Below are 14,649 nucleotides of genomic sequence, written 5' to 3'. Positions count from 1 at the left end.
CATTGGATGATTTTCCTCACTAACAAGTAAAGTTATCAATAAAACAACATGGTTCCAGGATAATTTCAAGAAAAGTTTTTATTTGTTTGTAAACGTTAAACATCCAAGGAGACAATCTTACCGCTAAACCTCTATTCACAGTCGCTCCTAAACAAATAAATAGCTCACAAATATATAATCAAAAACAATATTCTAGTATCACTATTTATTTATACAAAGGCATTATTTTATAACTTGTTCTTGCAAATTATGGATCACTTTGGCTGTTCCGAAGTTATTACATTAATATATAAACTGTATGTAAACTCAAAAATAATATAAAACTCCGACATTTATGTACTTGGAAAAGAGTACCAACAATAGTTGCAGACTCCGTGCTGTTGCAGAGGATTTTGTAACTAGAAAATTCACTAGTTTTCATCGATAGACCAAAAACAAGTCTCATTTAAGCAGGTAAAACTTCAAAACCAATGCCAAAGTTATCCACAATTTACAGAAAATAAACAAAATGCCAGTAACTAACTAAAAAATGAAAGATAATGTAACGAATATTTGGTATAATGGGTACGAAGGAGACTATCCTAAGTATAAATTAAAACATTTATATACCTTACTCTATAATTACATTACATTTTATATACATTCCAGTGAAAGGATTGTTAACTGTGAGAAGTGTAAGAAAATAAATAGGTACAAGGAACTTCAGATATTGTGACCATAGAATCGCTCTTCTCTTAGAATATAAATATATAAAAGTTTTCAAAGGACCGGTACTTGCACAAACAGTTCTTAATTTTATTTTCCGGGTCTAGGTGTAATTCTGTTTATAAAAAAACAACGACACAATAGAAAATTCTAATGTAGGAAAGTTTTATATTTAAAAGAGAATCGTGTTCAGTATATGGCAATAGACTCACCCACTATTTTACATTGAACTTACAACACAAATGGTGAAAAGTGGGTGTACATTGTACAGCGGCATTACTTGCCGTAATGTGCTCCTCTGCCTACCCCTTCGGGGATAAAAGGCGTGGCGTTAAGAGAATCATTTGGTAAATCGAGAAAAATAACACATTTTTTTAAACTCAATTCCATTATTTCCAAATGACTATGAGATGAGTATTTTGTTATCTACGGATGACTTGTATGTCCATCATTTATTTAATATCTAAGAACTATACGAGCATTATTATGTATCTAACATTTACTTTCTTTGTAAATAGCTAGTACAAAGGAGTTTCTAAACTTTTAGATCTATTTTATACATTCTCATGTAAGCAATCGCTTTTATATTGCAGTTTTGTTTTACTTTTTACCAAACACAATGGCGTTCTGTCTTCAATAAAAAAGGTACAACGTATCGCATTCACTCCTATACTACAATAATTTATAAGTAGGTATAAATTTGGTATTTCACATTATAATTTAAAGCTAAAATTTCATATTGAGTATTCAATGTACTTACTATACACACCTAGTACATCCAACTAGGTTTACCATAATATAATATTATAAAAAAGTATAAAGGACTCTAACACTAATATATAAAAGGTTCAAAATTATTTGCTTTCTAAAAATCTCCAGAAACTACGTATAATAATTATTATGCAAAGCAATGTAGAGAATGGGAATGAGATGTAACATTTGAAAAAATAATTTTAACGTTATATAAAACAGTAGTTTATAAACATTTGAATATATTATAGTCGTAATATGCAGGTATCCTAATTTCTAGGACTAAAATGGTAAAACTATTGTTCAATATTTCAAATAAATGTATAGAAAATACACTTTTAGGTAGGTACTATTATTTCCAGAAGAAACCATCACTGAAGCAAAAATAAAAATCCAATTTTGAGATTCAATTGTGATACAAAAACTCATAATTAATATTTGCTACATAATCGAGTCGCAATTAGGTATACCATATTTGAGCAATATTAAATATAAAATAGATTAATATGAATTCATAAGTTTACAGAAAAAATTACAAAATTATTTAGTAGCGGCTTCAGGCGTGCAAAATTCATAAGATTATCGTTTATTTAGATAAAATAATTTACAATAAAATCTGTTATAAAAATCTTGCAAAGATAGTTTAAAATTTACTCATCTGCTCTGCTATAAAAACGCTTTCTACTGAATAATAAAATGTTATTAAAAATCAGTGTATATGTCTTTGAAATAAAAGTGAAATATTCATAAGTAGTGGACGAAATTGCTAAGTCTATAACTATAGACAATGAAAATGTGATGCATGGCGATCAATTAATGTATCTACGAGTATTCACTGGACTACTCACATAATAAGCTCCAAAAATTTCTTATTTATACGACTTTGGTGTTACATTTTGCCTAACTACTGGGTCCGAGGTATCGCTACAAGTTAAAAATTTATCAAAAATTACTGACACTACTACATTTTTCGTCCCAAAATATCCGCTACAAAATTTCTAATATCTGCTCAGACTATTTCGCTTTTCATAGTAAAAAGTACTTTATTATCATAACCAATGTATTGTTTTTAAGTCAAAAATTCTCAAAAAAATATCGTTAGGTCGATAGAATTTATTGTTCCCACTGTACTATGGAATAATACGAGCTATATATACGCAGCTGAAACAGAAAATATTGTAAACGGAACGTATAAAACAATGTAACCTAATGGAAGACTTTCGTTTTGAATCAAAGTGCATCATAAACATTACGCATGGCGATTGAGAGATATAACTGCTATAGTGGAATGTGGAATGAATACAATCTCTACAAATACTTACTAACTAATCCCTAACTGATCCTACATACGTCTAAGTAAACAAGATGAAATATGAACACATAACTTATCCATTAATAGGTTCACATTCAATATATTAACAATACATTTAACACTAAAAACTTGCAGAAAAATTCACATCTAAAATGTAAAGCGCTAAAATCAATAAAATCCAACCCGTTTAATTGTGAAATACTGCGTCTCAACATCAGTTCCGCTATGATAATTAAAGCGTATAATAAAGCTACAAATAAATAACACATTAAAATATTTTAATACAATAACTTAACATTACAGCAGTCAACTTTCAAACGATGTGGCTAGTGAACACTGAACGGATGAAACCTTCCACTACATCTAATGAGTCGGTAGGACATGTTACTCATATCTAATTATTGTATTCGATCTGGTGTCCACTGTACTTAGCTGAGACTATGGCACTAACATCCAACTACCACATGTCTACATGTATGGTTCCGAAAGTACCACGGTTCACACCCTGAAAGACAGCGCTGTGCTCCAGTACCTCCGAGCCGGTCGCTACATGTAAGCAGGCTTCATCTTGTACGCTCGTTTCCATATCTCACACAGGCACACTGTGGAGTGGAACCTGTAGAAGATAGCCAGAGGCATCGAAACATGGGTGATGATTGTCCAAGCCCACAACCCATAGAAATGTAGTTGCACAGGATGAGACTCTGCTCTTGACTTCTCCAGAGTGTTTATCGCCCACATTGCCAAGTTTGTCACCAATAGGAAGGTAACTATTTCTCTTCCAGGCTTTTTTCGCAACTGTTCGGCCGTTTTCGCTGATCTTCGACTTGCATCGAGAATAAACATGGTTTGACATGTAGTCTGGATCAAGGAGGACAGAGCTGTTATCAATATGAGAATGGTGTTCTTCTCTATTGTAAAATGTCCTCCGATAATTGTGAAAGTTCCATAGATGAACATTCCAGTTTGGGCACCTACTAGAAGAATATTGTCTAGCTCAAGATTTCGGTTTCCATCATATTTCAGCTTCCTAACACATACCATTCCCGCTAAACTAGCAAATGTTGTCATAGCATACAGCGCTAATTCACAAACATTGACTTCAACTACTGCGAGGGTCGCATAATCCTTCTTTGATACTAAAACAAAGAAGAGTATCAATGATATTATAGTTAGTACCAAAACTAGGATTCCGAAGAAGAGGCCTTTATGAGCTCGTGCACAGTCGACACTGTACAAATGTGGGGATTTTTTGTAGGCCAGACCTTCTAGTATTCGAGCTTTGACTATAGCTGCCGCGACGTCTTTTGATGGGTATTTGGAGATATTCTTCCACATGACGTAAAGGATCGCAGCACAGATGAGAGAGTATTCGATGGTACAAGGGAAGAGGAATGGAGATGCATCCTGGACGAGGGATCCCATGATGTTTGTTCGGCGGCACTCGAAGATGTGATGAGGACCTTTGAGACCTCTTGGGACGCGCAGGTGGGCGGCGGCTGGGTGCGATGGGGGCACGTCGGTTGTCAATGAAGCAAACGCCTTTTGGAACGCTGGAATCAAAACAAATACTAATAAGTATAGGGAAATGAACATCAATTTTGATCCCGCATACCACAAATCGGATTGAGGATCAATAAACTCCAGTTTAAATGGAGCAAGCCGTATTACTGTATTAGGTGTGCTATATAGCTAAATCATCCAATACGTATTATTTCCGATCGACATGACAGACTGGAATGTGGGTCACGATGCCTTCCGGGCGGGTCGCAGTGGAACGCAATCAACATGCCTCCCTGACATTTCTCGATGATAAGGACAAACTAATTGGAAATCTGCATTTACTTCCATATCTTGTAGAAACTATTTATTTGGAGTTCAATCAAAAACGGATCGTAAATTCTATTATTGTGATATTGAGAATTGGAAGCGTTGTACATGGTATCGTAATATTTCATTCTGAATCTTAACCGGTACGAAAGACGTGCTCCGCGTGTATATTATGTATGTACCTATATGTATGTTGTAAAATTGTCGAATCTAATCAAACAAGCAATTTCATTTTCTGTATCAATTTAAATAATAAACGTAATGGATTAATTTAAGTAAGAAGCAGGAGAACACACGCGTACCCATAAAGGTTGGTACTAAAACAACCATAAAATGCGCGATGGAGGTTGGAAAAGGGGTAAAATGTGAATAAATTGTAACAAAGGGATGTTTCGGGAACAAATGAACCGGCCCGTCTCTTGGGTAGCAGAAATTACTTTAGGCGATACCCTTTGAAAATTATGCGCAGACAATTTTATAAATTCATTAATAATTGAATGTAATGGGTTTTGGCTATGAAACATTAAAACATGTACATATTTGTGCACAATAGGGGACTGTGAACCCTATAGAAACTTTCATTACAAGTTCTTAAACTTTTTAAACTGACATGGTCACTAACACTAGAATTGGAACTTAAAACGAGATATATTAATATACCATGTTTTTCAATTTTAATGAGTTTCCGATATTTCGGTACTGTTGCAAGCGCCATGATCACGGATAAACTTATATTATAGTAAATATCCCGTTTTAAGTTCCAATTCTTAAGTTCTTAAACGTCCATAAAGTCTCGAGTCACAAAAATCCCGAACTACATAAAAAATCCTGTATGACCGACCGAGCAAACAAAATGCTCTCGTCAGCGTGTCCGCCAAATCGCTGGCTTTTATAGCGGGAAAAAAGACACGAGCCGTTGGTTGACAATTGCTTTTTCGGAGCCTCAGAATGATGGCTGTTAATTCAGTTTGCTGTACGAAAACGTTCACTGATTTTTTTATGAAATGACTAAAGGATAGTAGTAGCTTCTAGTCACAAGTCACAATGGCTGTTTTTTCTTCCATACGGAGAATAAAAATTTAGAGTAGATCACCACAGATAGGGCCCAATAGGGCTGATGCCTGATCCGACGCTGTGGACTACCTAGCGGGTATACTGGGGCTCCGGCTTCCCCTCCCCCTCAAAAAAACAACACATACAAATTATCCGAAGGGTATTTTGAATAAATCTTCTATTTTCTTTCTTTCTTCTACTATTTTGAGGGCCGAGTAGAATTGTTTTTTTTAATTTATTTACCTTTAAAAAACACGAAAAACACACCACACTAGGTACTTTCCTACCAACTAACGTTATATGAATCAAATCAGTGAGTAACCTGTGACAATATCCCGCCACAGCGAGTGTTCACTGACAACGATTAATCCAATTATACCGGCAAATGAAATTATTGGAAAACTGTGTAACTTTGTTACTGTCATCGGTTTTAGTGTTAAATGTATTAGCTTAGGTCGGCGAGGCGCGTCGTGTGTGTTTTGGGATCGACATTATTAGGTTAGACCTAGTTTTTGATGAATTATGTCATGTGTGTGTGTTTGTGTGTAGCTGTGTGTACTTACATATAAACTGTCAAAGGGTTTTTGTGTAATAGGAGTCTCTTTAGAAGATGGTTCTTAACGAGACCATATTATCTACTTTAAAGGGGGATAATCTAAGAGTCAAATCTTCAGAAATATTGAATACAGCATTCCAATTCGTTGATAGGTGACCAGCAATGCACTTGTAACGCCTCTGATGTTTCGAGTATCAATTGGCGGCAGCGATTGTTTACCATCAGGTGATTCTTCTGCTCGTTTATCGGGTTATACCATTTGAAAAAGGTACAGAATAGAAATATAGGATAACTACAGCATTCCAATTCGTTGATAGGTGAAGCAAGTAACTACTATCACGAAACTTTTTATTAATTCAGTAAATCGGCATAGGACCAAAAAGGCCAATATTATTATATCCAAACAACACGAGAAAGAAATAATAAACATATTTAATTATTTAACCCTCAAACTACAAAAATAACAATTTACTTCCACACAACGCTTACTTAATACCCCATTACGGCTACAATTTCTACAAACGGTACAACATTAAGCATAGTATACACTACACGTTGTTCTACTAGAGTTGAGTACACATTATCGATTGCTAGTACGGAGTCTATGGACGTAGTACAATCGTGTCGCACGGCACTTCATTCAAAATGTCCAGCGGACCGACAACAGAACAGACGTATTTATAACTATATTATTTACACAATATTTAATTTTCTAATACTTTAATAATTATAGTATTATTTCAAAAACATCTAATTCATTACAATACTTAAATTTTTCTATAACATTTAATTCATTACAATACTTAATTTTTTTAATTACCCGCCTAAAGTTTAATGAAATGTATTATTTTAAACTTAAGATACACACGATAATCACTACCATACCTATTATGATTATATGAAAGCACCTTCGTGACTGCCGACTCTTGAATTTTAATGTTATTTAATTTAACCAAAGTAAAATGTTTACTACTAGACATGCTTACTTTCAATGTTAACTACACTAGCAAAAAACTAACAATCGAACACAATAAACATTTATTTATTCCAAGGATTAAAAACTTCTTGCTAGAATAAAAAAAAAATAACACTGGCCATTTTTGCTAGAGAAAATGAAATGACGCCGTATAATAAATTAAGAAAATAAATATTAAAAACAAAATCTAATGGCATCTTCAAGTTTTTCTTTTAACACCAGCCAGCTTTTAAAAAGGTCATAAAAACTTTTTTATTACATAAAGTTGAGTTTTTATTTTTAAATTACCTATTTAGAAAATGGCGCATCAATCCTAAACTTTGAAACAATTATGAAAAAATAAGAAAATAAATTAGTATTTCGTATTAAAAATTTTGAATAAGTAGGTTAATAGGAGAAATCTCGAAATTATTTTACCTTAGGAAAAACATACTATATATTTATAAAATAATAATTATTACTTACCAAGTCGATGTGACAATCCAATAGTTTTGTTCTCCGGGTCGTAAAAAGTAAGGATTTCGTGTTTCGTTTCTTGAACCAGTACGTTGAGCCAAACACTAAGGTTGGTTCCAACCATATGCATCAGGCCAAACCGGGCCACAATCTTGTGCTTGTACACTTTCATCTGAAAAGTGAATGATAGTGATAAATGATAATGGTGGCTACACAATGGATAGTGCTGGCAACACTGCGAATTTAATTGATAGATAGCTGTTTGCGCTGTGGGAAATGTGGGAATGTGTCGTACAATTGTTTAATGGTGTTAATTTTGTTATTAGGCTAATAGAATTGCTATTTTAATTTTTACGAGGCTAATAAATTTGCCATTTAAGTAGATAAGTGTTGAGTAAAAACTCGATGTTCACTAGGTATGTTTGTTCTTTCTGTGACATGGAGAATAGACTTATTCCCAACCTCAGATTCCATACAAAAAAATACCAATTTCTTTGCTGATTGCTTCGAATCTTCAATCATAAACTAAAGGCATTGGCAAACCATCCCCTCATTAAAAACTGCAACGGTTTTCGCAACAAAATCTATATCAATCATATCGAATACTTATTAATAATAAGTTATTATATACTTATTATTACACTTACTAGCTTTAATAATAATCTCAATTTCTAACAATAACGCTCATTTTCATAATACAAACAGCAAAAAACATAGAACAAATAAAATTTCCCACAAAACTTGTTATAATTGGACTTTTTACAACTTTCCCAAGGTTTCGGAAGCTATACAAACGCCTACACATTTTGTTTAGCAAAGAAAAACAAGCTAGCACAACGTCCTTGAATTTATTGGAAGTTTTAATCGATGGTTTAATTTCATAGAGCTAATTTCGTTAACCCATATTTTTAGTATGGCAATAATATGTAATAATAACAACTTTAAGAATATTATTTCAAATGTGGCTAATAGTTCAAAACAAAACGAAATGTTTATATGAGTTAACAAACTTTTAAATGATGCCGACCATGGAAAATATAAAGAGGGGAGCACCTATTCAGAATTATTACAGCATGCTTAATTTTGATTTTGACCTAATAAAATTATTACAGCATATTTAATTTTGGTTATGACCAATTTTTTTATTATCATATTGATTGTGTGCTAAGTCTTATTAATCAATCAACATTAACAAATTATAATGTTATTTCAAATGTTTCAGACGTTTGACTCAAAATGAAGGAAACGAAATTATACGCATAAGAGCATAGTCCAGCAGTAGACCGTCACGGTCAGTTGACGATGAAAGGATTAAAGGACGATGATCCCATTCCAAACTTACCTCGTTATTAAGAAAGATGAAATACATCTGTATGAAGATGAACGCCATCCTGGTGGCCGGAGTCAGGGCCAGGAGAACGTTATGACAATTGGTGTTCCTCTCCAACTCCCAATACTGACCAAACTCCAGACCCGAGTAGATCATGGAACCGATACCGAAAGCTGGAATAAAATAAATAAGCTATTACGTATACCGCCGTATTCAGAGTCATTTAATGATTACTTAACCCAGTCCTTAGTAATTGTTTTCGGAACATAATGGTTACTAAGGAACAGTTTAAGTAATCATTAAATGTCTCTGGGTGCGGCAGATAGATAAATATAATTAACTAAGTATGCGTTTTGGTATTCAGGTTAAGAAATAAAGATTGATTCACAAACATAAACAGTTGCTATTGTTAGGTATCTTAGCGAAGCCCAATTTTTTTTACTCATTTGCCGGCTCAGTGGCCTACTTATAATGAATCAATCTTAATTTTCTAACTTGTATACCTACCACTTATTTTGGCTGACTATGCACATCCTACTTTGCCTTAATAGTTTAATCATCGCAATCACGCATCGTAATTAAAATAGTGATATGAGTCAGAAGAATGTTTATCGTGGGTTGACCGTTTTTTGTAATGAAAGCTCTTTGACTTTGACACGGACTCTTACCCTTTTTACATGGGACTTATAACACAACTGGTGAGAAAAAGTGGGTGTACATTGTACAGCGGCATTACGTGCCGTAATGTGCACCTCTACCTACTCAGTCGGGGATAAAAGACGTGACGTTGACGTTGCAGCTCTTTAAATATACTTTTGGAAATGTTCACAAATTACTTCATTATACATTTCCTAATTACAACATCACAAATGCTCTTTTACTATCCATCAATCAGTGAGATTGTACACAATTTATTCTAGCACAATAGGCCTAAACGTTTACCTAACATACCTATCCTAAGTTGCTGCCCAGAAAGGTGAGCGTACATAGTTTTGCTTTCATTAGAAACTTTGTTACAAACTAATCTAGAGCTTAGACAGAGGCTCGCTAAACGGCCGTGTTTACTTCGACTGCCTCGACACGCCAAATTGATTTAGGGAAACAATTACAGCAGTCATTTACTGAGATTAACGATACTTTGAGTATAGGTGCCGTAGGGGGAAAGGTGATTAAGTAGCTGTTCCTGTTAAGCTCTAGATCTGATATGATAACAAATAACAGGTATTGTATGTATGATATTGTATATATTCTATAATATTGAAAGTAATTTAGACAGCCTTTTTTGAGAACGGTAAATTATTCAATAATTATTGTGAAGCGCTATTTTAAACACCCTTTGTAATGCAATCTTGAGTTGGTAATCACAGTTCGAATAAATACATTGGAATCTAATAAATATTTACAGACTTTATGAACTATCATTTATTTTACCGTATAGTGCGGCAGTCTAGATAGTATTTGTCCCTAAGTATCGCTTGTCTTCTCGTGGCTATCGTAAGAACTACACACTTTAAACAGCGATCTTCAACTCGCCTGCCAAGCTTTCACGGCAAGTCCCTCTTATGTAGAAAATATCCTTAATTCAACAGTGGACTATGACAAGCTATTAAGGTATAACCATCATTAAGCATAATTTTATAGCGATAACATTATAGCTCACCAACTGCCCCCATCCTCAGATAGAAGCTCCCGTAGTGATGTGTGCGTGAGGCCAGTGCGAAGCCCAGAGACAGTCGCTTGGCGGCCAGCTGCGGCGGGATGTGGGCTGCTGTGGCCGTGCTGCGCTCCGTGCGAGATGAACAGGAGTCCGACTCCGATGGAGATGAACTTGAGTCTGATTCTGGAGGAAAAGTAATGATGAAACCTGGTAGCTAGGTGAACGGCTGCAGCCTAATGTGTCACCTGTCTGATGGAAAACAGATCCGTGACGTGACACATGCATGGAACAATTACGAGTATTTTCTAATTCACAATTTTTATTCAGATAGTGCAGTAAAAACCGTTTTTTATATTTTCCTAGACCAAAAAGTACACCAAGTGCAAAGGATTATTAGTGTTTATTATGGAAAAATATTCTTGCATCAAATATTTTCATCAGACTAAAATCATATTCATTTTCATAACGTCGTGTCTACTGCTTGTCTGGAGTGTCCGTTCTTACAAGAAAATATTTTAACGAACCACCATCAAGGCACCGTCAGAAATGTAAATTGAGGATCTTATCACAAATTCACAGAAAGGGTCGAGTGTTAGAGCAACGGAGTACGCAAAAAATCGTAACAAAAAATAAGAAAAATAGGGGCATAAAATATCCGTAAAACTGGCAACAGAGTAACGCATTAGCTGGCATGTTTGTAGGCCCTCCACTGGGCTTTCCGCGTCATTTAAATAACAAAATGTGGAATCGCGAAACAAAAAAAAATGAAAAATCACCTCGTTTTTCCTACGACTGTCGCGTAGGAGCAAAATAAAGGCACGACGCATGATTGAAACAAAAGGGAGTTTAAAAGTTGTGTGCGTTTACGTCACATACCCTAGATTCGTAATCCCGATTTCGGCATTTACGATAGGGTTTTGATTCGCTTGTTCTATTTCTGGAATAGAAATGTTTGAAACTTGTCGACTGAATAATGAATCAAAGGATTTCACTATACGTGGGTGTGACATTTGTAACTCCCATCTGTTCTTAACACAAAGGCACTATCTATCTACTCATTTAAAAACAGAAATTACATAAAACGTGATCATAACCCAACTAACAGACAAACTTTAATGATAAAGATCGAATGTATAGTTTCTTTTAGATAGAAAAATCTGCTATTTTCTCGCAACACCTGTAAAGGCAATTGGCGAAAAGAAAACGTCAAAAGGTTGCCCCTTTGAAGTAATGAACAGCCTTGGGGCGCTTTGTGCACGTTCCTTCTATTGGGGCATCTCAACGTTGGTAATGATGCAATTTAGACTCGACGCCTTCAAACCAAGTTTTCGGCACAATCTAACATGCATTACGAAAAATGTTAATAAATTGAAGTAACGTTATTTTATATTTAGTGCCTCTAGTTTAATCATGTTTACAATTTATTTTATTTCTAGTTTGCCATTTGCAATAAAAGTATCACAAACGATCGCACCAACAAATAATATAAGGATTTAAATAGAAAATCTGCAATGTTTGCATCCTGAAAGAAAATTGGACGTCATATACTACAATATCAGTTCACTTTCTTTACTTTTTCTTAGAAACGGTTACATAGGGTAATGTATAGAGTAGAATCATGTTAAAAATACATGTATAAGCAGAATTAAAACTAAAAATCTATTGTATTGTTAGTTTAACATAAATGATGCATTATACTAACTTGCAACAACCGTAGTATCTGGAGCTGATGACTTCGACCGATCCCTCGCGAGAGCCGCATACATGTAGAGGAGGAACACCATACTGCCGATGTACAGGTATAGGTAGAACCCCTGGTGGCAAATACATTAATTTAATATCAAATTATGGATGACTGAAAAGGCGACAGCCGAACAAGGGGGGTTGGATCCGATAACCGGGTCGAGCAAAGAATTATTGATTCTTTTGCGGTTTGAAATGGCAATAAGCTCGCCTCCTATTATCAGAGACTCATGAAACAACTGGTACCTACCCCTTCGGGGATTAGAAGGCGTGACGATTTGTTATGAATATTTTTTTAAAAATCAACAAAATGTAATCATGTAACAGACGTTATTAATACAGATTCAGGCGACAGAACTTGATATAATTTGGATGCTTGAACTGACACTTGACACGCTGCCGCGTGGCTAGATGTTGGTATAGAAAGAAATAAATAAAGACTATTAGTTCTGTAAACGTGTACAATGAGTTGTAGCAATTTATAACACCTTAATTTCAGGTACGATAAGGTCAATAACCGATCTGATTACATAAACATCAATAAACCTTCGAATAATTAAGAGACTTTTAATTTATGAAATCAATACCAGAAGTTTGCAAGTTAATCGCTTTTTCATTTAACCCACAATTACGATGCCAAAGGTTCTCAAATTGTAATTATATTTTAATTGTTTAACAACAAGGAGAACTCTCGATTATATTTCGAATTAATTAAACGATGTTGTAATTAAACTTGAGTATTGTTTTATTTTATATTTGGGGAAAATAGGAGTATAAAAATATTTCCTCGAAATAAAAACGTTAATGCTTTTCTCTTAACAATAATTTTAGCTTTATAAATACGTAACAATAATTGTGCCATGTTTAATTTCCTTTGTGTATAAATTATTCTTACACACATATTTATGATAACTTCACGTTTAGCATCCATTCATCATTAATCTTTATTTAACATTATGAATATAATGTTATGTTAGTAATTCTTCTAATTTCTGCCAGCAGCTTTGCCTACGTTCCTGTGGGATAAAAAGTAACCTATCACCCAAGTCAGCTCATACTCTATCTGTGTACCAAATTTCATCAAAATCCGTTCAGTACTTTCAAATCTATTGGTTTAAGAAAACAACCAAACAATAAAATCTTTCTTCTTCCCCTTATCAAACGTATGACGTCATTGAAAAAGGTCAGTAGCATTAGAACTTAGTTGAATAGTATATTTTCTTAATTTCCTTTAATTTCCTTTGTGTATAAATTATTCTTACACAAATATTTATGATAACTTCACGTTTAGCATCCATTCATCATTAATCTTTATTTAACATTATGAATATAATGTTATGTTAGTAATTCTTCTAATTTCTGCCAGCAGCTTTGCCTACGTTCCTGTGGGATAAAAAGTAACCTATCACCCAAATCAGCTCATACCCTATACCAAATTTCATCAAAATCCGTTCAGTAATTTCAAATCTGTCTATTGGTTTCAGAAAACAACCAAACAATAAAATCTTTCATCTTCCCCTTATTAAACGTATGACGTCATTGAAAAAGGACAGTAGCATTAGAACTTAGTTGAATAGTATATGCGTCATAACTTACCTCATAGAATGAGGGTGGAATGTATGTGGAGATGACCTCAGCCATGGGGAAGGCGATGCCCATGACGACGAGCAGCTTCCCGTAGAGGGCCGACAGAGTTGTTGCTAACGCGTCGCTTCTGTTTCGACAAGGAGAATAGATAAATTAATACACATCCAAGCGACAAAGCCCTTTAAATAAATAAAAAAAAAATTTAAAAAAATAAAAAAAAATGAATACACACTGTAAAGTATAAATTGCATTAAATACTTGAAGTCTACGTCAAATGTAACCACTACAATTGGATACGGAGTTGGTAACATGTGCACATAATTTTTAAGTTACAAAAACCAGGCGTAAAAATTGCATTAACTTTAGTCGGTAAGAGTCCGACATAACCTGCTGTCTAAGTACATCGTAAGACAAAAGGTATCCATGAGGATTTCCACACGATAAAAAAAGGTAAAAATTGCATTAAATACTTGAAGTCTACGTCAAATGTAACCGCTACAATTGGAAACGGAGTAGGTAACATGTGTACAAAATTACAAAGTTACAAAAATCAGAAATTAATAACAGCTAAGTAATCTTCATCTAAAGGCGAGGGTTGCTCTAACATTTTATCAAAAACTCCATGATCGCAAAAATGGACCTTAATCCAAAGATTTTTGTTAGTCATACAGCGACGTATTTCAACTTTCCATAA

At 34.2% G+C, this 14,649-nt stretch overlaps 1 protein-coding gene across 3 annotated transcripts in view; it reads right to left on the bottom strand.

The window, feature by feature from the left end:
• Positions 1-52: 52 nt before the first annotated feature.
• Positions 53-14,649, bottom strand: part of LOC118263354 (proton channel OtopLc) — a 69,751-nt gene continuing 55,154 nt past the window's right edge. For all 3 annotated transcript variants that reach the window (XM_050705617.1, XM_050705618.1, XM_050705619.1), the window contains 6 exons: positions 13,965-14,082; positions 12,328-12,439; positions 10,629-10,808; positions 8,981-9,141; positions 7,648-7,810; positions 53-4,320 (listed from right to left, as the gene is read on the bottom strand). In XM_050705617.1, the coding sequence (XP_050561574.1) occupies positions 3,314-4,320; positions 7,648-7,810; positions 8,981-9,141; positions 10,629-10,808; positions 12,328-12,439; positions 13,965-14,082 (1,741 nt within the window). In that variant the 3' untranslated portion in view covers positions 53-3,313. The remainder of the gene's footprint in view (positions 4,321-7,647; positions 7,811-8,980; positions 9,142-10,628; positions 10,809-12,327; positions 12,440-13,964; positions 14,083-14,649) is intronic.

This window comes from Spodoptera frugiperda, chromosome 27, assembly GCF_023101765.2.
Source record: "Spodoptera frugiperda isolate SF20-4 chromosome 27, AGI-APGP_CSIRO_Sfru_2.0, whole genome shotgun sequence".
In the NCBI taxonomy this organism is placed as follows: Eukaryota; Metazoa; Arthropoda; class Insecta; order Lepidoptera; family Noctuidae; genus Spodoptera; species Spodoptera frugiperda.
Note: the sequence above shows the minus strand (reverse complement) of the source record. Positions and strands in the feature narration are given on the sequence as shown.